Genomic DNA, 25818 nt, shown 5'->3' on the forward strand with positions numbered 1-25818 from the left:
GTCACGCATACATCCTGGAATTAACTAAAAGTAGCAAAGGATTGAAAAAAACAAAACTGTCTGCTCCTTGTCACAGTTTCTCCTCTCGTCAAAGCCTGTTTTACTGCATGGTAGTGGAGGTGAGGTGGACACTCCCAACGGCAACATACTTAGCCCAACGGCAACATGCTCAGCTAGGTAGCGTGCTGACAACTCCCCAGCCCTCAAGAGTCCTCTTTCTGCCAGCTAAACCTGCATTACTGTGTTACAGATACTGTGTTATGTACATAGTCATGTAACAAGTGAAGGAGAAGAGGAAAGGAGTCAAAGTTTATTGTCTGACAGAGAACAAAAATACAATTTTCACATATTCTATGATAATAAAGCATGCTATTGTATCATAAATAAACTACAGTTATTTGGTAAAATTGTAAACACATACTGTGCTTTGTGATAAAACGTCCATTTCATAATTGGGTAATAAGAATTTTCTCTTAGCTGACTTGCCTAGTTAAATAAATAAAATAAAATAAATACAGCAGTCAATTTGTACCAAGTCTCTCATACTAGTCAAATCAACTGGATGATTCTATGATGAGGGAAACAAGTCTCTCATACTAGTCAAATCAACTGGAGGATTCTATGATGAGGGAAACAAGTCTCTCATACTAGTCAAATCAACTGGAGGATTCTATGATGAGGGAAACAAGTCTCTCATACTAGTCAAATCAACTGGAGGATTCTATGATGAGGGAAACAAGTCTCTCATACTAGTCAAATCAACTGGAGGATTCTATGATGAGGGAAACAAGTCTCTCATACTAGTCAAATCAACTGGAGCATTCTATGATGAGGGAAACAAGTCTCTCATACTAGTCAAATCAACTGGAGGATTCTATGATGAGGGAAACCCGAAAACTAAACCCTCTTTGTCTACCTTTGTTCACACCTATTAAGTAAGACTACTGGAATCTTGGTTACATCCATCGTAGGCATACAAATAGAGGTCCCATTAAATTACTATTCTAATTCCCAATTCAATGGGCCTACATTTCTACCAATTCCATAGACACATGGGTCTACTTTCTGAATGACTCCATACTCCGACCACTTTAAGTTCCTTTGTCTGGGTGGGTGACAGAAGTCCGACGGTATTCCGTGTTGTTCCTCTCAAGCGGACAGGGGCTCGTAGGTGTGGAAGTGGATCCCTTTAGAGCAGGTGATCTTCATCACGGCGCCGTTTAGACCGGTATCAGTTATCAGGCGCAACACTCCCTCTGCAATCAGCGAAGGTCTGGGGATAGAGATTGAGAGATAGAGAGAAAACAGGGTTGTGTTAGGTAGGTAACACAGTGTCCAGATAGTTCCTCCCTGGTTCATTCGGTTGTCTTCCGCCTGGTGTTTAATGAACACGACCCGAGAAAGAGAGAGGCCATGGCCATACATTCTCTTTCAATTCCTATAGTTTTTTTGGGATTGAATTGGACTAGCAAACAAACAATAGCTAGCAAAATGCCCTCATGATTATATCAGAGAATTCCTGAAACATGATGTAACTTAATTAAACAATTTCCTGGCTGAAAGAGATACAAGATCAACATTTAAAAAGGCCTCTTTTTGACGCTGTAGCCAACAGATTTATCAAATCGCCTTGCCCCAGGCCAAAGAGCTTGGACAAGGTATTGCGAAATACTGTACTTTAAAAGCAGCTGAGCTGGTAGATGTAAGCATTCAAGACTGAAGTGCATTCTGATATAAATAACAAAACTTGGCCTGCATATGATTTTAAGTGCATCTTATCTCAAACACACTGTATTTCTCAATATTTGTCTTTGCATGTTTCGGATGCATATCGTAGCAAACCTAATCATTTCCAATAAATGTTGACAGTTAGTTAAGTCTTTCCTCAGAATACCCCTCAACGTTTGTATCTGTATATCTCCACCGCCATTTGCTTCTGAAGTAGAAAACCTTATCTGATGTCGTCCAAAGCACTCAAAACACAGTGACATAGAGAGAGGACAAGACATAAACACACCAGGAAGCTTCCAAGTCCCCTCTCTCCTCTCTCCAGACAAGACAGGGAAACTGAGGAGGGATAACAACCTCCATGGCCTCCCACACGTACTATGTGGAGGGAGGATTTAAGGAGGAAATGGACACTGATAAGGGAGGCTTTGCTACTCCAGATACTGTATTACTTGATGTCGTAGAATGGAGTTAGAATTTGGGTGGTTTCGCGGGGCCATGTGGGGAGGGTAAGCTGATTCTAGGTCTGTGCTTACTTATTTAGGTATAAACAACACTTGTATACATTAATCTGAAGCAGTATCCGATATACACCACATAGGTTTCCTGTAAATCTGAGTTATAAAGAACATTGATAGGTAATGAGTGTAAAAGGAGGGAAAGAGGCAACTTCTACACAACATGTATAGGAACTCACTGAAGCACCCCGAACTTGTGCACGCTCCTCTTTAAGTCGTCCTTGAACTTGTCAAACTTGCCCATGTTGTCCTCATGTTCCACGGAGCGCAGGAGAGGGGTGTCCACGAAGGCAGGGCACAGCGTGTTGATCCTCACACCATAGTTCTCCACCTCGGCTGCATCCTGCGTGGGGAGAGGAAAGGAACACAGACGTGTCAGGGTGTGTGTGTGTGTGTGGTTGTGAAAGGAGCAACGTGCCAGTGTGTATGTGTTTGTTATGTGTGCGTGTGTGTGTGTGGTATGTGTGTGTGTGTGAGAAAGAGAAGCACAAACATGTCCGAACACGGTCAAGCGTAATCACCCAGGGCAAAGGAATGTGTCTAGGCCAGTGTTTTCCATGCCTTTCCTGGAGTACCCCCAGCCATTCCACATATCACATATTCTACTACGACATCTGATTCAACTGGTCAACTAATCATCAAGCCCTTCATTACTTAAATCAGGTGTACTGGTTTTGGATTACATACTGTATGTCTATTAAGGTAGTCGAAAATGTAGTATTTGTTCCCATATTAATCGCTCACAATGACTACATCAACGATTATCCATAATCATGGTAATCATGGTAGCAGCCACGTTAATGTAGAAGTGTTTAGAAACATATTCTCTTCTTATTTACAATAAAAGTGACTCCAAAATGACTGGGCACAAAAATAATCTGAAACACAAACCAACGAAAACAAAACAGTAAATGCATCCAACAAATATTTTGAGTCACAAGCTTGATGTAGTCATTGCGTGTTAGGAATATGGGACCAAATACTAAATGTATATATTTTTTGTACTTTTACCCCTTTTTCTACCGAATTTCGTGATATCTAATTGGTAGTTACAGTCTTGTCCCATCGCACTGCTTCTTGACACACTGCTCGCTTAACCCAGAAGCCAGCCGCACCAATGTGTCAAAGGAAACACCGTACAAATGGCGACCGTGCATGCGCCCGACACGCCACAAGGAGTCGCTAGAGCGCGATGGGACAAGGACCTTCCTGGCCGGCCAAACCCTCCCCTAACCCGGACAACGTTGGGCCAATTGTGCGCCGTATCCCTGTTACGGCCGGCTGTGACCCAGTCTGGGATCAAACCCAGGTTTGTAGTGACTCAAGCACTGCGATCAAACCCAGGTTTGTTAAAACTCAAGCACTGCGACAAGCCAATTGGTAGGCTATACTTTTTACTGCTTTAATACACATAAGTGAATTTGACAGTCTGCACTTTTACCTCATAGTCATTGATTTAAAATCCAAACTTTTGGAGTGCAGAGCCAAAATAAGGTGTTTCACTGTCCCAATAATTACGGAGGGCACTGTATGTGGAACGGCAAGGTGTACTCGAGGAGAGGTTTGGGGGTGTATTAGAACTCACCGCTATGGCTCTGGAGAAGCCTATCACCCCGTGCTTTGTGGCCGTGTACACTGGCTGGTAGGGGGAATGAAGGAAAGCTGAAAAAGAAAGAAAGAAGAATATACAAAGTTTACAGTCATGATAACTCACCAACATACTCCACATGGTACCCTTTTAAATCTCAGGTGTTTTTCATTGACGGCGCGCTACTGGTTTTTACTGAGATCTCATATCGCTTGCTAGAAATGAATGAGTACTGTAACTTATTCACTATGCCTTTCACGTCATGGAAAAACAGGATCCTCCAAGGCAAAATATTTCTCCCTATTTCGCTTAATTCAAACATGAAAAAGCTGTGTGTTTGTATGTGTTGGGCCGGCTGCCGAGTTCTGTTTAAACTAGAACAATCTCCAGAACCTTACATTTCAGGAGAACTCGCTTTCCCCTCCAAATAATGGGCTCAACTTCCTTTTATGGACACATAAAACCTTAACTAATGATTGATCTTCACAAGGTTTTCCCCTTTAAAAAGTATAGAGCCAGGGCAAACCTTAAGAGAAACCTGTTGTATGGAGTACTGCAGGGACCATTGTTTCTGAAACCTCTCAACACCTTTGTATAAGAGAACAGAGGTGAAATTAGATGGAAAAATCACTCTGGGAACATAGTCAAATCAAAGGGAATTGAGCTCAAAGAGAACGTTTAAATGCATTCTTTAAAAAATGTGTGCTAAGTAGAACCATAGTGTGTAGTGTTCTTCAGTTTTCCTGAACCCTTTTTGGTGCTAGGTAGAACCCTGTGCAGAGGGTCTACCATGTAGGGTTCTTCATAGAATACCTTGTATATGGTTCTACCAAAAACCATTTTATTATCTAAAGGTTATTCTTAGAACCCTCTATGAATGGTTCCACCAGCCTTTAAAATCAAAATATTTATGAAAGATGTGTCTATCGTAAGGCCACTTGTTGACGGGCTTAGTTAAACCCTAACACAGAGGTGTTAGGAAAACCTTGGTTTACAGGCCACGTCAGGCCTGCAAGTCACATTATGCTGGCTCGCAAAGTGATGTGTAATTGCTATTGGAATCCAGTCAGAGTTACAAGTGGAATGGTTTAAATCTGTGACGCTCGTCGTTGGAATGAGGTGAGGACCAAACGCAGCGTTGTAAGTGTTCATCTTGTTTAATTAAACCGAGAACACTAAACAAAATAACAAAGGCGAAACGAAACAAAACAGTTCTGAACGGTGAAATAAAACACAGAAGAGAAAAGAATCACCCACGAAACACAAGTGGGAAAAGGCTACCTAAGTATGATTCTCAATCAGAGACAACTAACGACACCTGCCTCTGATTGAGAACAATACCATACCAGGCCAAACGCAAAACACAACATAGAAAAAGGAACATAGACAACCCACCCAACTCACGCCCTGACCATACTAAAACAAAGACATAACAAAAGAACTAAGGTCAGAATGTGACAAAATCAACCACAACCTGCATTCAAAAAGATTGCCAGTGTAGGGAAGATTAGATCCTTGACGTAGTCTCAGTATTCAAACTGGAACAACCATCTCAGTAACGAGTGCAATAAGTCCAACTACAAACAGATTGGTTTAGTTAAAAAAATAAATGTAATTTATCTTTGTGTAGCATAAAATGTATCAACCAATCAATGTACTATACAGTTGTTGTCAGAAGTTGACATACACTTAGGTTGGAGTCATTAAAACTCATTTTTCAACCACTCCACAAATTTCTTGTTAAGAAACTATAGTTTTGGCAAGTCGGTTAGGACATCTACTTTGTGCATGAAACAAGTACATTTTTCCATCAACTGTTGTCAGACAGATTATTTCACTTATAATTCACCGTATCACAATTCCAGTGGGTCAGAAGTTTACATACACTAAATTGACTGTGCCTTTAAACAGCTTGGAAAATTCCAGAAAATGATGTCATGGCTTTAGAAGCTTCGGATAGGCTGATTAACAACATATAAGTCAATTGGACGTGTACCTGTGGATGTATTTCAAGACCTACCTTCACACTCAGTGCCTCTTTGCTTGACATCATGGGAAAATAAAAAGAAATCAGCCAAGTGACCTCCACAAATCTGGTTCATCATTGGGAGCAATTTACAAACGCCTGAAGGTACCACGTTCATCTGTACAAACAATAGTACGCAAGTTTAAACACCAGGGGACCAGGCAGCCGTCATACCGATCAGGAAGGAGACGCGTTCTGTCTCCTAGAGATGAATGTACTTCGGTGTAAAAAGTGCAAATCAATACCAGAACAACAGCAAAGGACCTTGTGAAGATGCTGGAGGAAACAGGTACAAAATTATCTATATCCACAGTAAAACGAGTCCTATATCGATATAACCTGAAAGGCCGCTCAGCAAGGAAGAAGCCACTGCACCAAAACCGGCATAAAAAAGCCAGACTACGGTTTGCAACTGCACATGGGTACAAAGATCATACTTTTTGGAGAAATGTCCTCTGGTCTGATGAAACAAAAAATATAACTGTTTGGCCATAATGACCATCGTTATGTTTGGAGGAAAAAGGGGGAGGCTTGCAAGCCGAAGAACACCACCACAACTGTGAAGCACAGGGTGGCAGCATCATGTTGTGGGGGTGCTTTGCTGCATGAGGGACTGGTGCACTTCACAAAATAGATGGCATCATGAGGAAAGAAAATTATGTGGATATATTGAAGCAACGTCTCAAGACATCAGTCAGGAAGTTAAAGCTTGGTCACAAATGGGTCTTCCAAATGGACAATGACCCCAAGCATACTTCCAAAGTTGTGGCAAAATGGCTGAAAAAGCCCTGATCTCAATCCAAATCCTAGAAAATGTGTGGGCAGAACTGAAAAAGCATGTGCGAGCAAGGAGGCCTATAAACCTGACTCAGTTACACCAGCTCTATCAGGAGGAATGGGCCAAAATTCACCCAACTTATTGTGGGAAGCTTGTGGAAGGCTACCAGAAACGTTTGACCAAAGTTAAACAAGTTTAAAGGTAATGCTACCAAATACTAATTGAGTGTATGTAAACATCTGACCCACTGGGAATGTGATGAAAGAAATAAAAGCTGAAATGAATCATTCTCTCTACTATTATTCTGAAATTTCACATTCTTAAAATGAAGTGGGGATCCTAACTGACCTAAGACAGGGAATTTTTACTAGAATTAAATGTCAGGAATTGTGAAGAACGGAGTTTAAATGTATTTGGCTTAGGTGTATGTAAACTTCCGACCTCTACTGTATATGCAAAAACACATTAAAACAAACACTTCTGAAAATCACCCTGCATTAGAGCATGCTGGGAAATATGATATATGGTTGAACATAGAACCCTTCTTGCCTTCCAAAGAATCATTAAAAAAAACTTTCTTCCAAAAAGGGTTCTTCCGATCAAAACAGTAGCACCAGATCAGTCCACAAAAAAAAAAAATAATCTAAGAGGGTGTTAAAATGAGTTTAACTATGAGAACTCCCAAACTACCCATGTGTTCCCGCTGAATTTCACTCCTGTAGGAGAGGGCATAAATATGGTAGCTGGAATTGTATAGGAAACATTGTATGAATTCTTGACTTCAAATCTTATTGCCACTTCAGCTTAAAACAAGAAGGAAAGGGATCTATAGGAGCCACAGGTTTCCTGCTGGGACACACAGGAAGCAAAGTATGTGCAATAACATGACAATATGGGGTCATTTATCATAAAACACAACCAACCATTATCTTGCAGTTTCAGGCATACTTGTACTTCCCCTTATGCCTAAGCAGCTCGAACGGAGTGCTGACATAAAACGTCAGACTGCTCTTCCCTTATTTGGAACCACAGTGAACGATATACTGACTATCTTAATTGGTTATTACAGTATAATACTGAACCAAATGCTTACACCTTTTACCCGTGTGGTAATTGGCCTATATGGATAGGGACTAATTTGAAATGTTTCTTACAGAAAAAATATGAAAATGCATAACCATTTTAGAAATTGATAGGGAACAGTTTGGAGGTAATCGGAAAATGATTAGACCAAATGTGGGTACACAACAGTTCACTTGACACAAGACTGAATCCAAACATTACACTGTTGATGTTATGTGCATTTAACATTTAGTGTACTTTGCAACTTTTGTTGAAAACAAAATCTGAAAATACTCTGGGTACATTCATTAACGTGATAAGATTATTCCTGGAACATGTGGGGTGGTTGCAATATAAGACAAACATTACAAAGGTTTGAGTGAGAAGATTAACTGGTCTCTCCAAGTGGCCACACACCTCTCCAAAGTGTGCACAGTTCCTAAGCAATTTCAGTGCACTTTTATGACTCAAAAGAAAAGTCTTCAACTATAAAAGGTACCTTTGTGAGCTCTCCTAGCTGTGCCATTGAGGAACAAGCTCACTTGTCGTTGTTTAGTTTGGAACACAGCCCTGTATCCCCACCATAACACAATTGGGTGATTCTGCAACTTTGGGCACTTTGGCCATGCAAGATTTCAGAAATTAAAACATATTGAAAAACCATTTTACCAGTATTATAATTGTCTTTGATTTGTCTAGAAATAATATCTGATAATCTCTGTGATCGTACTATTCAGGAATGTATATATTTTAGTCATTTTTCTCAGACAGCCATTGACAAATGTTATTAAACATCAATTTTAGTTGAAAATGAAATATCATACAATTAATTTATAATTAATTTATGAGCAAAGTGAAACTGTATCATTTATTGGTATACCCAACACAGGTGTGGAAGGGGGGGTGGCAAAAATGCAATTTCATAATGTGTGTCCCCCCTGTCCCCAGTGAAAGTTGCGCCCCTGAGTTCTCTTTCCGCAGATTCTCTTTTAATTCTCTCAGTTTGGAGTATCGGTGTTGAATGTTGTACACGTGTTTCCCCAACTTCTCTTTCAATCCTTTGGAGAAGTCCTCTAGTAGAATATGCGGTGTGCCACACACCTTTTCGTTTACTGTCAAATGTACAGTGAACTTATCTAGGTTTCCCGCTTTGTTTTTCATTTTCTCTCTCACTTCAGCTTTGTTTTTCCTCTCAAACCACCATGTCTGTTCACCAGCATCAAAGTCAGATGTTTCAAGCTCTTTTGCTTAGAAAAGAGAGCACTCTGTGTACGTGCACTCTTTCTTCAGGTTCTCACAGCACACAGACTCATTTAGGTTCTCATTGTTGCTGCAGATGATCACTTTGTGATGCTGTAGTTTGTCCACCATGAACTGGAGGTTGGCGTGGGTTTTGCAGAGGCATGTGTCCCTATCCTGGACTGTTGGCTTGACAACCCAAAAAGGACATATTTTGCAGAATTCATAGTAGGACTATTAGTAGTAATATTTACCTAGATTTTTCTTCAACTTCTGGACATAACTTCCGGAACAACTGTCTGCTGCAGCCATGTGCTTCAGTGTCACAATAAGTTTCCATGGTTAACATTAAGTTAACATTCTCTTGACAAAATTTTATTAAATGAGGAATTTGCCCTCAGTGGTGGAAATGACACCAGTACCAAAGGACAGGTATATTTTGTGTAAATAACAATATAAAGGGCATACTCACCATACATATTGATATAGATTTGATTTAGTTGACTCTTTCTCTAGAAGATGACATTGCATAATGTGTAATTATTGTTTTCTCACAGAAAAACATAGTAGAAGCTCAAAAGTCTGGGTCAGGGACAAGGGCTAAACAGTTAAATTGAGGTATAAAATGCATCTGAAAAGTAGCTAAAATACTAGATAGAGAGGTGTTAAAAAATCTGGGGTGATGGTAGTGTGAACATAACATATAAAGAAAAAAACATATTTTTTTAAATAAAATTTTAATCCAAAAATGGGCCATTATAAATCGCAATCAGGGTCAGGTGGGTATGATCTGAAAGCTTGTTCCACTGCCAACATAACTAGCTGTTATAAAATACGATCTTACATTGTTAGGCTTTCACAAGGAAAATCAGAAAAACAGAATTGAGGTGCATTCAGGTGCGTGTGATGCGGCAATCTTTTTTCACAATAAACAAACAGAAGACCCCAGGATATGACGACATGTCATCTTGCAACTGTACATCAAACATAGTGATCATAAACGTTGATTTGTAAATGTGAATTGCACATTTGGACTCACAGGTGTTTGGCTTGCTTGTATGACATCAAAGCGGTTGTCACGTTCTGACCTTAGTTCTGTTATTATATCTTTGTTTTAGTATGGTCAGGGTGTGAGTTGGGTGGGTTGTCTATGTTCGTTTTTCTATCATTTGGGATTTCTGTGTTCGGCCTAGTATGGTTCTCAATCAGAGGCAGCTGTCAATCGTTGGCCCTGATTGAGAATCATACTTAGGTAGCCTGGTTTCACTTTTGAGTTGTGGGTGTTTATTTTCCGTGTCAGTGTTTGTGCCACACGGGACTGTTTCGTTTGTGTCGTTTATTCACGTTTATTGTTTTGTATTTCAGTGTTCATTTTGATGAAACAAAAACTGATACCCTTTATACATTTCAGGTTAGGCTGCTCTTAACACACATCATGAAGAAGAGGGTGAACCAAAACAATGATTTACATCAAACATACCGCGATAGGAGCTGTCAGTCAGTCAGTCCGTCAATCAGTCAGTCATTGCACAACTTGCCAGTGAGGGAAGAAGCCTGTACCTAACACTGCAGTGGGTCCACCTACATTCCAAAGTCCCTGGTCCCATTAGAGGCAGCTGCCAGGTAAAGCGGGGCCTGTGAGCGCCTGCAGCTTTTGCTGCGGTTGTACATCAAGCAGCATCTTGCCAACCGTTTCTTCTCAATGGTAAAGAAAACAAACTGATGTCATGTCAGCTGTGTTTTGGCTTTGGGGCAGAGATAATGTGTGATGCTGTTGTCCACTGTAGCTAGCCTATCTAACAGTTCTATCACTGTTACATAATCATGTTCAGAGTGATTAAAACAATATTTAGCATATTTATATATTTCCAGTGTTCTAGTTGTGACACTCAAGGTGGGGGTTGGTCACTAGGGGTTGCTCATGGTGGTTGTTTTGGTTCACCCTGTTCTTCATGATGTGTGGGGGTTGCTCATATCAGTTGATAGTGATTGACGCCAGAGTGGAGGTACAGTGCCTTGCAAAAGTATTCGGCCCCCTTGAACTTTGCGACCTTTTGCCACATTTCAGGCTTCAAACATAAAGATATAAAACTGTATTTTTTTGTGAAGAATCAACAACAAGTGGGACACAATCATGAAGTGGAACGACATTTATTGGATATTTCAAACTTTTTTAACAAATCAAAAACTGAAAAATTGGGCGTGCAAAATTATTCAGCCCCCTTAAGTTAATACTTTGTAGCGCCACCTTTTGCTGCGATTACAGCTGTAAGTCGCTTGGGGTATGTCTCTATCAGTTTTGCACATCGAGAGACTGACATTTTTCCCCATTCCTCCTTGCAAAACAGCTCGAGCTCAGTGAGGTTGGATGGAGAGCATTTGTGAACAGCAGTTTTCAGTTCTTTCCACAGATTCTTGATTGGATTCAGGTCTGGACTTTGACTTGGCCATTCTAACACCTGGATATGTTTATTTTTGAACCATTCCATTGTAGATTTTGCTTTATGTTTTGGATCATTGTCTTGTTGGAAGACAAATCTCCGTCCCAGTCTCAGGTCTTTTGCAGACTCCATCAGGTTTCCTTCCAGAATGGTCCTGTATTTGGCTCCATCCATCTTCCCATCAATTTTAACCATCTTCCCTGTCCCTGCTGAAGAAAAGCAGGCCCAAACCATGATGCTGCCACCACCATGTTTGACAGTGGGGATGGTGTGTTCAGGGTGATGAGCTGTGTTGCTTTTACGCCAAACATAACGTTTTGCATTGTTGCCAAAAAGTTAAATTTTGGTTTCATCTGACCAGAGCACCTTCTTCCACATGTTTGGTGTGTCTCCCAGGTGGCTTGTGACAAACTTTAAACGACACTTTTTATGGATATCTTTAAGAAATGGCTTTCTTCTTGCCACTCTTCCATAAAGGCCAGATTTGTGCAATATACGACTGATTGTTGTCCTATGGACAGAGTCTCCCACCTCAGCTGTAGATCTCTGCAGTTTATCCAGAGTGATCATGGGCCTCTTGGCTGCATCTCTGATCAGTCTTCTCCTTGTATGAGCTGAAAGTTTAGAGGGACGGCCAGGTCTTGGTAGATTTGCAGTGGTCTGATACTCCTTTCATTTCAATATTATCGCTTGCACAGTGCTCCTTGGGATGTTTAAAGCTTGGGAAATCTTTTTGTATCCAAATCCAGCTTTAAACTTCTTCACAACAGTATCTCGGACCTGCCTGGTGTGTTCCTTGTTCTTCATGATGCTCTCTGCGCTTTTAATGGACCTCTGAGACTATCACAGTGCAGGTGCATTTATACGGAGACTTGATTACACACAGGTGGATTGTATTTATCATCATTAGTCATTTAGGTCAACATTGGATCATTCAGAGATCCTCACTGAACTTCTGGAGAGAGTTTGCTGCACTGAAAGTAAAGGGGCTGAATAATTTTGCACGCCCAATTTTTCAGTTTTTGATTTGTTAAAAAAGTTTGAAATATCCAATAAATGTCGTTCCACTTCATGATTGTGTCCCACTTGTTGTTGATTCTTCACAAAAAAATACAGTTTTATATCTTTATGTTTGAAGCCTGAAATGTGGCAAAAGGTCGCAAAGTTCAAGGGGGCCGAATACTTTCGCAAGGCACTGTACAAGGACACGCTGATTATTCACGGTTGTATTGATGTATTGATGACCTTCTGTGGACACCGATTCTGTAGCAGCTGACAAAGCCACTGCCTTGGTTTTGAACTGCTGTTGTCTGATTTAGAATATAAAGGGCCCGTCTCCAAGAGGCCAGTTAGAAATTATATCTGCTTCTGTGCTGTCTCCCTTTGTCTCCCTGTTGCAACATGTAATAAACCAGCTTTTATTTTTTTAAATTAGGCAAGTCAGTTAAGAACAAATTCTTATTTTCAATGATGGCCTAGGAACAGTGGGGTAACTGCCTGTTCAGGGGCAGAACGACAGATTTGTACCTTGTCAGGTATTTGAACTTTTGAACGTTTGAACTTGCAACCTTCTTGCTACTAGTCCAACACTCTAACCACTAGGCTACCCTGCCGCCCCTATTTCTCAATTCTCTTTTCTTTAGTCCATCTGGAAATTCCGAAGAGGATGAGACACTAAGGTTTTCAGCCATGTTCGTTTAGCGAAGCTTCAGAATCAGCTCTCTGGAGGTGAGTCAATTGTGTTGACCCCTCTGTGGTGGAGACTTTTCTGGCTTCTCTCACCAAGGGGTATTTCTGAAATTTGATGAATGAGCCTTGTTGTCAATTAATGATCTTGGTTTTGTTGTAATCGAGTTGGTTAAAAGTCTGTGTGTGAAAGTCGCTCCTCCAGTCAGCGGTGTGGTTTGTGTGCTGCAAATCAATGAATTTGGGAAGGGTGTGCCTGGTTCGACCCGGGTGGGGTTCCGAGTACGTGAGTGCTCTGTGAATATCGATAACAACCCATTTAAAACCTCAATTGGCATCGGCCTCGGCAGTGTCGTCCTGGTGGGAAAAGTAACCAATCGGTTTCAAATACCACACAATTGGGAGAGCCCTCTGGGACCAGGGATTAGCAACATCTGGACTTGTTTAGATACCGCTAGCAAAGGATACAGTGCTACTGTTTGCATAGTGTGTAGCAGGGTTGTTATTTTGAACACGTAGGGCATAACCTCTCGTGGGTAGAGCCTGTGTGGAGTGTTCGTTTGTTTGTTTGGTACGGTTGGTACCTCAGTTTGTGGTTGTGTCAGAGTGCGGGCCCGTTCACCGTAGGTGAACTATATGGTTCACTTTCATGTCTGGTCCATTACGGATCCTGTTGTCACGTTTTAGGTTGTTGGTTCACTTTTGTGACTGACTGTATTCCCTCCCCCATGTCTAGACTGGAGTTGCTTACCAAGATGAGTGGCCTAGTTTCAATTTTAACTTAAATCTGCTTGATTTATGGCAAGACTTGAAATGGCTGTCTAGCAAAGATCAACAACCAACTTGAGAGAGCTTGAAGAATGTTAAAAAGAATAAATGGGCAAATGTTGCACAATTCAGGTGTGCAAAGCTCTTGGAAATTTACCCAGAAAGACTCATAGCTGTAATCACTGCCAAAGGTAATTCTAACATGTATTGTCAGAATCACCACATTGACATTAGAGTATTTTGTGTAGATCGTTGACCAAAAATGATAATTAAATACGTTTTAATCCCACTTTGTAACAACAAAATGTGGAAAAAGTCAAGAGGTGTGTGAACTTTCTGAAGACCCTGTATCGGAATCAACCACAGACATGGTTGGGGAATGTCTTGTTTTGGTTAGTAGCATGACTTTCACTTATCTGCTAGCGACAGCACTGAGGAATAGCATCTACAAGTAGCGTAATGATAGAATATGATGTTACCAGGTGCGCAGGGATGTGTTTACGCATCTATAAAATATTTGGATGATCTTGGACTCAGTACAACCACGTGGTTGTAAACTGGTTGAAATGATGTCATTTCAACCAGCTTTGCCTGTTGTGCTGGGACAACTTGAATCGGAAGCTTCTCTCTCTCCCTCTCGAAACTATTATGCAATGAGTAATGAACGAGGAACGAGAGAGAAAGAAATGAAAAAGAGAAAGAAGCTGCTGAGACGGGGGAAAAAAACTAAAAAACATCACAGGAAGAAATGGGGCGGCAGGTAGTCTAGCGGTTAGAGCGTTGGACTACTAACCGAAAGGTTGCGAGATTGAATCCACGAGCTGACAAAGGTAAAAATCTGCCCATGAACAAGGCAGTTAACCCACTGTTCCTAGGCAGTCATTGAAAATAAGAATTAGCTCTTAACTGACTTGCCTATTTAAATTGTAAAAAAAAGCTCAGCAGGAGAATGATTAACCTCCAGTCTCCAGTTAGGACAGTCAACTCAGTCGTCAGTCCAAAGTTCAGTTGGAGTTTGAATTCCAGCCCAGGATCTAAACAACCTACAATGGAACTATTTCACAACTCTCTCTTTAGTTGCTCAGTGTATGAGTTTGGGGATTAGGTCCAAACAACCACAAAATCCTGTCATCCAACATCATCTATCATCCAACACAGCCACAGAACTATATTTCACCAGAACCCCATGATTGATGTCAACACACAGACAATGCGTTTGAATGAGCCCAATGGCGTCATATGTCAGAGTCATGCGTCTCGCTAGTGATAAACATGTAGTCTTCATTACATTTAGATTTATGACATCTGGGAGATTCTTGGCCCACGGTTGTGAACTGAGCCAGGTGATATTTCCTCCTTCTCTCTGCAGGCAAACCTTAGGGAAACTAACTTGGAGTTGACTGTGCTATTGTTTACCATGCAGGGTCTCAAACGTAGAGATGAGGGGTTAGATATACAGTGTCAATGTAAAGTGTGTGACTGCATAGAGTCACATGGAATATTTAGCAGAGAATCCATCTTGATACTAAACGGTTTGTGAATTGGCTGAGGGAGAATGGAGTTCAGGCATATCTGTGTCAAAGTGCAGACAGAGAGACATACAGAGACAGAGAGAGAGACAGTTAGTGATAAAGAGGGAGGGAGAGAGAAAGAGAGAGAAGAGAAAGAGAAAAGAGAGAGAGAGAGACAACATAAAACACCAAATAAAAAGGAAGCGATTCCCAAACCTTCCATAACAAAGCCATCACCTACAGAGAGATGAACCTGGAGAAGAGTCCTCTAAGCAAGCTGGTCCTGGGGCTTTGTTCACAAACTGACCTCAGAAAGCCCCAGGACAGCAACACAATTAGACCCAACCAAATCATGAGGAAATAAAAAGATAATTACTTGACACATTGGAAAGAATTTACAAGCATTACGCTACACTAACATCTGCTAACCATGTGTATGTGACCAATAAAATGTGATTTGATTTGAATTAACAAAAAAACAGAGCAAACTAGAATGCTATTTGGCCCTAAACAGAGAGTACACTTGGGCAGAATACATGACCACTGTAACTGACACAAAATTAAGAAAAGCTTTGACTATGTGCAGATTCAGTGAGCATATCCTTGCTATTGAGAAAGGCCGCCGTAGGTAGACATGGCTCTCAAGAGAAGACAGGCTATGTGCTCACTGCCCACAAAATGAGGTGGAAACTGAGCTGCACTTCCTAACCTCCTGCCAAATGTATGACCATATTAGAGACACATATTTCCCTCAGAGTACGCAGACCCACAAATTCCAAAACAAATCCAATTTTGATAAACTCCCATATCTACTGGGTGAAATTCCACAGCGTGCCATCACAGCAGCAAGATTTGTGACCTGATGCCACAAGAAAAGTGCAACCAGTGAAGAACAAACACCATTGTAAATACAACCTATATTTACTTTCCCTTTTGTACTTTAACTATTTGCACATTGTTACAACACTGTATATAATATGACATTTAGAATGTCTCTGTTCCTTTGGAACTTTTGTGAGTGTAATGTTTTCATTTTATATTTTCCATTTCACTTGATTTGGCAATGTTTTCCATACCAATAAACCTCTTTGAATTTAGAGAGCGAGAGAAAGAAAGAGAGAGAAAGAGAGAAGTCACCATCCTCCAGTTTATATACTGTTCTACCTTAATCAAACACAAGCAACTATGTTTTCAGCACTGATGTTTACATTCCAAAGGCCTGAGAACAGCCTCCCAACTATACAGTCTGTTTTCGGATCAAATGATTATAATTTCTTAGAGTTCGCACTGGAGATTTCAAGCACAACATTCTCCAGTTGTATTTACAACTGTTTTATTACTGAAACTTAATGTATTACCTATGTTATTGTCAAGTAGTATTTCAACAAGCAGACCCAAGTGAGATTTAGTTAATCTATTATTTTATTTCACCTTTATTTAACTAGGCAAGTCAGTTGAGAACAAATTCTTATTTACAATAACGGCCTACCGGGGTTAACTGCCTTGTTCAGGGGCAGAACGACAGGTTTTTACCTTGTCAGCTTGGGGATTCGATCCAGCAACCTTTTGGTTACTGGCCCAATGTTCTAGGCTACCTGCCGCCCCAAGTTGGGCCCCCCGGGAAAATCATTTTAGTGGCCCCTGTGATATAAACATTACGTATTTACCTGATTTATTTTATATTAATGGTTAACAATTAATATTTAACTAATAGTAAGATATTTCTGTCCTACTAATGCTGTGTTTTTATGGTCTCCACTCTAGTTCTCTGCAGCTAATCTGGGCATATGGTCACTAGAGATGGCTTGAGCTGACAAATGAGTTAAACACTGCATTACATAGACAGGAATGTGTTTTACTAGAGATAGCTTAAGAGTATATCAATCTCTCATTGTCCCAAAATCCTCCTTGCATCTGGGAAACTAAGCCAGGGTGGGGTTAAGACAACAACCCCGTGCAGATAACGACCGGATGAACCCTTATGACGCCCCTTGGTTTGCATGGGCCGTGACTAAGCATTCTGAACCAGCCATGACTAAGCATTCTTAGTGTCAGCTATATAAAGAACTCTGCATTTCTGTAAAGGTTTGGCTCTCAGGTTGACCAGTCTCATTATTGTAATAATTAAATCGATATTGAATAAAGATGATAGTTTGAAGAAATGACAAAGTTTCTCACTTGATTAGACTATTCCACGACCCCCCCACACGTCAGCATAGATAAAAACGTACGTTTGAAAGTAAATGTCCTGCTATTCTACCATTTTTTCATGACTTATGCCATGTAAATAATATATGAGTGAGAGTGGCCAACAAAATCAATGGGGGCCACCTGGAGGTCAGGGGCCCTGGGCACGGCCCCAGCATTCCCGGTTGGTATTCGGCCCTTATTACTACAAGTTTAGATAGCTGGCTAGACTAACTTACCAATCCATTTTTATTTTGCTGACATGGCTAATTGAGTGACTGTCAGAGACGGACATAACAAGAGACAAATTGCTGATGCATAGCCAAATTTCGAACTTGCACCTTATATATTCTATATTCTACTACTCTAACCTTTAAAACTAAGATGAGATGAGTAAAAAATTAAAAAAAATAAACACAGATAGATCATTCTTTTTGGGGGGAGCATAAGCTTATGTCACTTATGCCTGGAACTGGCCCTCCGCAGACCAATGATAATAGATACAATTATGTTGAAATTAGACAAGAGCACTTGACTCAAATCCACGAGTACTATTGCACAAACTGTGGATCTTGGCACAGAAGTCACAACACCCCATGACCACCACAGCCCAGTGTGAGGGGTGTCCACTTGTCCGGACTCTGCCCTCTGTCGGCATACATATTAGCTTCCTGTGACCGCGTGTTCAAGAACCCAAAGGGGTCATGGGAAGGGAAATCTCTGCTGCTTACCAGACCAGGGGTCTCATTTATCAACCATGCATAGGCACAAATCTGTGTGTAAACCATGCATTGAAAAATGTCCACGCAGTGTGAAATTGATCAATATGAACGTTTGCTTGAGAGTGTGTGTAAATGTACACACAGCCAGGACCATGCGTACGCACAGGACCAAGTGGTGGATTAAGTAAACTGCTTGTCAAGCGTAGAATGGGGAAAATGTGTTGAAATTGTGAGAGTAATAATTAAATAATTTTTCAATTTTGATTGCATTTCCATTGGGAATTCATGAAACATCGCTTGGCACGCGATATCATTTGACCACATCAGTGCATTGGTTACAATAATAATCAATATAAAGTACAGTAATTTGTTAGAATGAGAGTCAAAGTGAAACCATTGTTGACATTCTATAAGATTGAGATAATGGGAAATTGCATGAGAGACGGCTAACCTTGCTCTGTTGAAAGATTTGGCACACGCTGCATTTTGCAGAGAGCGAGTTTTTAGAGACATGTGGCACATTTTCTGCATTAAGTACAGATTGGCTCATCAGATATTGTTACCAAAAAACAATCGTATAGGATTTTTGAGAAGATTTAAGACGTACTTTAAAAAGGCAAATGCATACCATTCCGGTGCACATCCAAGTGCTATCCACCCTTTGGTTTTCGGCAACAGACACTTTCAGTGGGGGCTTGCCAATCACAGCCCTCCATGAGCCAATATTTTCGATGCAATCATCAGCAAAACAAACGTTAACACATACAATTTCCATGCACCATCTCACAACAGGTGGGTCCCCAAACATGAAGGGAGCAATAGACGGCACCCACATCAGCATAACATCATCATCCTAAACGATTTCAACTATGTGAACAGAAATGGATGGATGGATGGATGGCTTATTGGCAAGTGTTGCCTGCTCATTTGAAGTATATTTACCATTGCTAAGGCAACTTGAATTGTCCCAATGGTCCTTTTCTGTAGTTTTTTTCCCCTTTGTTTTTTTTGTGGTTGCGCCGTTGTATTTCATGGTACGGATATCCCCCTCGGGCTTTAAAGGGAGGATTTTGACCATATATGGTTAATTAGGGCGTTTCAAAATGCAAACAGCCTAGGTTGTGCTAGAGTACTGAGGCTGAGAACAATTGATATTTACCAATGGTTATCTCCTACCAGTGTGGGTATGACGCTTGTAGAATTGTTTGATAAATCACTATTTTTCTATGAGTACCACCATTCTAAATTCCGTTTGTTAGTCCAAACCCCACCCAGCTGGTATTCAAGGCAGACTTGAGAAAACGCAGAAAGCATTTGAAAGATTTTGAATAGTATTTGAACCCAGGTGTGCTGCTTATATGAAAACAGATTTAGTGACACTTGACTGAGTCTCACAGTCAGTGGGCTGTCTGTCATGGCATTACTGTCTAACAAATCTCTCCCAATCCAACACAGCCCACCACACACCAAATTGAACCCCCCCGGATCAAGATGTAAGCCACTGAACCACAGACAGACATTCAGACAATTCTTGCACAAAATGGTTGCGCTAGCTGACTCGGATTGCACTAATAACATGGTTTCTCAATCTCCACATGCTGCTGTGGAGAAAGATTGAAAAATGAGAAGTAGTGTAGTTGTTAGTTTGCTGACTGAGGCGATGGAACAGCCTTAACCTACCCCACTAAGCAAATAGTAGACGCACACAGCAATGCTTATTGTCCACTGTGAAAACAGCATCAAACTCCAATCTATCAAGCGGTAATGTTGTAATGTTTGCTTTACACCTGTGTTATGTTGTGTTATGGTACACTGTGTAACCATATCGTACCAAAACAAAGGCCTGGGAATTTCAACAATAACAGTGAATGAAGTCAATGTGGTTGTTTATAGCTGATGACCTGTGACATATTCCATTAGATAGGGGTTGCTCACATCAGCTGAAAGCAACCGCATTGCCAAAGACATAGCTAGTCATTCCCACATCCACATACACCACTGTTTCCCTTTTTCTTATGTCTGTGAAGGCTTCAATGTACACTGCTCAAAAAAATAAAGGGAACACTAAAATAACACATCCTAGATCTGAATGAATGAAATATTCTTATGAAATCCTTTTTTCTTTACATAGTTGAATGTGCTGACAACAAAATCACACAAAAATGATCAATGGAAATCAAATTTATCAACCCATGGAGGTCTTGATTTGGAGTCACACTCAAAATTAAAGTGGAAAACCACACTACATGCTGATCCAACTTTGATGTAATGTCCTTAAAACAAGTCAAAATGAGGCTCAGTAGTGTGTGTGGCCTCCACGTGCCTGTATGACCTCCCTACAACGCATGGGCATGCTCCTGATGAGGTGGCGGATGGTCTCCTGAGGGATCTCCTCCCAGACCTGGACTAAAGCATCCGCCAACAGTATGTGGTGCAACGTGGCGTTGGTGGATGGGAGCGAGACATGATGTCCCAGATGTGTTCAATTGGATTCAGGTCTGGGGAACGGGAAGGCCAGTCCATAGCATCAATGCCTTCCTCTTGCAGGAATTGCTGACACACTCCAGCCACATGAGGTCTAGCATTGTCTTGCATTAGGAGTAACCCAAGGCCAACCGCACCAGCATATGGTCTCACAAGGGGTCTGAGGATCTCATCTCGGTACCTAATGGCAGTCAGGCTATCTCTGGCGAGCACATGGAGGGCTGTGCGGCCCCCCAAAGAAATGCCACCCTACACCATGACTGACCCACCACCAAACCGGTCATGCTGGAGGATGTTGCAGGCAGCAGAACGTTCTCCACGGCGTCTCCAGACTCTGTCACGTCAGTCACATGTGCTCAGTGTGAACCTGCTTTCATCTGTGAAGAGCACAGGGCGCCAGTGGCGAATTTGCCAATCTTGGTGTTCTCTGGCAAATGCCAAACGTCCTGCACGGTGTTGGGCTGTAAGCACAACCCCCACCTGTGGACGTCGGGCCCTCATACCACCCTCATGGAGTCTGTTTCTGATCGTTTGAGCAGACACATGCACATTTGTGGCCTGCTGGAGGTCATTTTGCAGGGCTCTGGCAGTGCTCCTCCTGCTCCTCCTTGCACAAAGGTGGAGGCAGCGGTCCTGCTGCTGGGTTGTTGCCCTCCACGTCTCCTGATGTACTGGCCTGTCTCCTGGTAGCGCCTCCATGCTCTGGACACTACGCTGACAGACACAGCAAACCTTCTTGCCATAGCTCGCATTGATGTGCCATCCTGGATGAGCTGCACTACCTGAGCCACTTGTGTGGGTTGTAGACTCCGTCTCATGCTACCACTAGAGTGAAAGCACCGCCAGCATTCAAAAGTGACCAAAACATCTGCCAGGAAGCATAGGAACTGAGAAGTGGTCTGTGGTCACCACCTGCAGAACCACTCCTTTATTGGGGGTGTCTTGCTAATTGCCTATAATTTCCACCTGTTGTCTATTCCATTTGCACAACAGCATGTGAAATTTATTGTCAATCAGTGTTGCTTCCTAAGTGGACAGTTTGATTTCACAGAAGTGTGATTGACTTGGAGTTACATTGTGTTGTTTAAGTGTTCCCTTAAATTTTTTGAGCAGTGTATATGTGCAGCATACAGTACAAAGCAACCGCTTGAGAAGGCTTCCATGTATTGACGTGCAGTGTGCGGTACATAAAGTATTGATGCATGTATGGAGCAGCCTTACCTGCCATGGATGAGACATTGATGATGACTCCTCCTTCTTTTCCATACTCTTTGCTCATATGATCCAGGGCCAGGTAAGTTCCCTTGATGACTGATGTCTATGGAGAGAAACAAGAGGGCTTGAGTTTCAATATCCAACACATACAACAGTCACACTCTTTTGCTCTTAATCAGCCTGTGGTAGAACTCTTCACTGATGTCATGTAATGTGAACTAGGTTCAACTACAGCATCGTGTAATATAATGTATACTAGGCTAAACTACAGCATCGTGTAATATAAAGTGAACTAGGCTAAACTACAGCATCGTGTAATATAATGTAAACTAGTCTAAACTACAGCATCGTGTAATATAATGTATACTAGGCTAAACTACAGCATCATGTAATATAAAGTGAACTAGGCTAAACTACAGCATTGTGTAATATAATGTAAACTAGTCTAAACTACAGCATCGTGTAATATAATGTATACTAGGCTAAACTACAGCATCATGTAATATAAAGTGAACTAGGCTAAACTACAGCATTGTGTAATATAATGTAAACTAGTCTAAACTACAGCATCATGTAATATAATGTAAACTAGGCTAAACTACAGAATCGTCTAATATAATGTAAACTAGTCTAAACTACAGCATCATGTAATATAATGTGAACTAGGCTAAACTACAGCATCATGTAATATAATGTAAACTAGGCTAAACTACAGCATTATGTAATATAATGTAAACTAGGCTAAACTACAGCATCATGTAATATAATGTAAACTAGGCTAAACTACAGCATCATGTAATATAATGTAAACTAGGCTAAACTACAGCATCATGTAATATAATGTAAACTAGGCTAAACTACAGCATCATGTAATATAATGTAAACTAGGCTAAACTACAGCATTATGTAATATAATGTAAACTAGGCTAAACTACAGAATCATGTAATATAATCTAGGCTAAACTACAGCATCATGTAATATAATGTAAACTAGGCTAAACAACAGCATCATGTAATATAATCTAGGCTAAACTACAGCATCATGTAATATAATGTAAACTAGGCTAAACAACAGCATCATGTAATATAATGTAAACTAGGCTAAACTACAGCATCATGTAATATAATCTAGGCTAAACTACAGCATCATGTAATATAATCTAGGCTAAACTACAGCATCATGTAATATAATCTAGGCTAAACTACAGCATCATGTAATATAATGTAAACTAGGCTAAACTACAGCATAATGTAATATAATCTAGGCTAAACTACAGCATCATGTAATATAATGTAAACTAGGCTAAACTACAGCATCATGTAATATAATCTAGGCTAAACTACAGCATAATGTAAGATTGATAGTTAGTCAAGTAACAGATTGTTTTGGAAAAATAGATTTTCACAAACTATCTCAATGACAAGACATTCAATGACAAAAATACATTCAATCTAACATTTACTGGTGTTAGTCACACACACACACTGACACCCACACCCACCCCTCTTACCAGATTTACTTCAATGGTCTTCTCCCAGTCCTTCTCATTGTTGATGCCAGCATTGTTGACAACAATATCCAATCTTCCAAACCGGTCGACTGTACTTTGAAAAGCATCTGCAATATGAAAGAAGAGTCCAACACTTAGGTTGAATAACTATAGATGAACCCCTACAAGAAGAACACTACCAGTCCTTACGAGATGGACATTTGTCAAGAACATTGCATCTTTATTTATTTACATCTAAACTATCATTTCGATTCTATATCAAAGAAGAACATCTGGCTCTTAGATTGATTATACAGGCTATATTCACTACAAGAACACTGCATCTTTGTCTAAGTAATAAACAAGTACATCTCAACAATTATCTAAGCCATAAAAACTGCAGTATAACAGGTATTCACCAGCACCTGCCTTTCAGCTGAAAACATTCCACAAGAAAACATTCAATTAAAAAAAAATGCTATAATAATAATCACCTTAACCAAGGTAGGAGCAACAAGTCAAGTACGGTTTATTTTTATTTAACCTTTATTTATACAGGTTTTTTCTCATTGAGATAATATATTTTTTCCAAGAGAGACCTGGCTTTACTTTAACAACAAATGTCTAACAAATGTCCAGTCCTACAAGACTAAATAGACTGTGTCGACGTTTAAGATTCAGTCGTGCACTGACAGTGTTCCGTGTTGGTTGAATGGACTCTTATAAAGCACAGATATTTAGGTAAGGCTACATCCAAGAACATTCCAATGTCTTTTGCCTCGGGCGTTTTGGAAATCATGTCAAAAGTAACTCATTTATTTTCACACAATGAAAGTCTGTTTCAGGGGTGACTGATGTCTTAAAATAGGTAGGCCTAAGGCCTAAAGGTGATCGAACATGAGAATATTCAGAATTATAAACCACTGCGCATCATGAAATAAAATGGACTATTATGCATTTAGGCAAAATGCTCAAGTTAGACTAGGCATATAGTTATACTTAAAAAAAAATAGGTTAGGCTAATAACTATAATAACCTCTAAAGAAAAAATAGCAGTACCATAGTAAAGTTGCAGTTACCTTTGCCTAGTCAGATTGTTACCATGGTTACCCCATGGACACAACAGTATCTTCTTTACAAGCCAGAATGTTGAATAACCTTACATGTACTTTTACTTTACCGGTTGTCCATACCGTTGGTCCTTTTTACGGTAAGGAAGCGGCGATAAAATGTCCAATCAAACCAACTTTTCAAACCGCTGGTAGTGTGGTCAGATGTTTATCACCTGAAACATGCTCACACGATGTATGCATACTTTCCGAGCTCGTACACGTGTTTATATTGTTTTGTGCATGCGCCAGGTGATAGAAAGCACTACCAGCGCTTGAAACTGTATGTGTAAGTGTAATAATACTTTCCTGTGGATATTTTTTTGTCAAATTCCTACCCACAAAACGACAAACCGCACAGACAACTGGCAGAATAGCCTAAACTGAAATACAATTGCGTTAAACATTCTGGCTTGTAGAGCTTGTGAGAGGAAATGTTCCAAATAAATGACCTGCATTCACCTCAGACTATGAACCAGAAGTATCACCGTTTTATTGTCAAGCAACCATTACCTTTAAGTTTCAATCTGTCCGTCACGTCACACTGAATGAAAATGCAGTTCCCATCTCCAAACTCTCCATTTAAAATCTTCTTACATTCCTCTCCGACACTTTGATTCAAGTCAACAAGTGCAACCTGCGGGTATAAAATCAGAACATATACAAAACTATGTACAAATATTTAAAGAGGTTCTTGTGCAACACAGTTGGTTTTGGCTCCATTACAACCACGATAGGTTGGTACAAGCGCCGCGCGTAAAATGCGTAAAGTAACCAAAACCACCGTCCATTTACGGGCGACAACAGGCTAATAACTTTATATATAAACACCAACCTTTGCTTCATTCTTCAGAAGGCTTTCTGCGACGGCTCTACCGATACCTTGGGCTCCGCCCGTAACTAGAGCCACTTTACCTCGCAGAGTCATCTTTTACGCTTCATCTGGCTGCGACACGCCGCGCTGCTTTATGTAGGCTCCTATATCATCTGGTACATTAGTTGTCAGAAAAGGGGCGTGTGGTGTATGTAGCGCTAAATAAACACACGGCGGATAATTACGCCGTCTCGTCTTTCACCTTTTTCATATTCCAAAACGACCTCCTAATGAGATAGTCCTGCAGTAGAAGCTCACTACTGGCATCATATAATTACATATTGCTCAATTTAATATGTTCTCTGTGACTGGCAACAAACAGCATGAGGGAATATCTACTGCTATGCTCTTCATATTGGGCAACCATGCAGTGACGTCATAAAGCTCGCTAT

At 40.6% G+C, this 25818-nt stretch overlaps 1 protein-coding gene across 1 annotated transcript; it reads right to left on the minus strand.

Moving 5' to 3' along the window:
• Nucleotides 1–287: 287 nt before the first annotated feature.
• On the minus strand, nt 288–25746 carry LOC109894028 (15-hydroxyprostaglandin dehydrogenase [NAD(+)]). Its single transcript, XM_020487243.2, has 7 exons — nt 25388–25746; nt 25066–25189; nt 23465–23571; nt 21960–22056; nt 3832–3908; nt 2426–2589; nt 288–1273 (listed from the first exon to the last, which is right to left on the minus strand). The coding sequence occupies exons 1-7, from the start codon at nt 25478–25480 to the stop codon at nt 1150–1152; spliced, it is 786 nt and encodes a 261-aa protein (XP_020342832.2). The 5' UTR covers nt 25481–25746; the 3' UTR covers nt 288–1149.
• Nucleotides 25747–25818: the final 72 nt, after the last annotated feature.

This window comes from Oncorhynchus kisutch, linkage group LG7, assembly GCF_002021735.2.
Source record: "Oncorhynchus kisutch isolate 150728-3 linkage group LG7, Okis_V2, whole genome shotgun sequence".
Classification (NCBI taxonomy): domain Eukaryota; kingdom Metazoa; phylum Chordata; class Actinopteri; order Salmoniformes; family Salmonidae; genus Oncorhynchus; species Oncorhynchus kisutch.

Coding starts and splice junctions, on each gene's coding strand:
- LOC109894028 (XM_020487243.2), bottom strand. CDS start 25,480: ATGACTCTGCGAGGTAAAGTGGCTCTAGTTACGGGCGGAGCCCAAGGT. Junction 22,057..23,464: donor AGACCATTGAAGTAAATCTG/GTAAGAGGGGTG, acceptor TTCTCTCCATAG/ACATCAGTCATCAAGGGAAC. Junction 1,274..2,425: donor CACAAGTTCGGGGTGCTTCA/GTGAGTTCCTAT, acceptor CTCTATCCCCAG/ACCTTCGCTGATTGCAGAGG.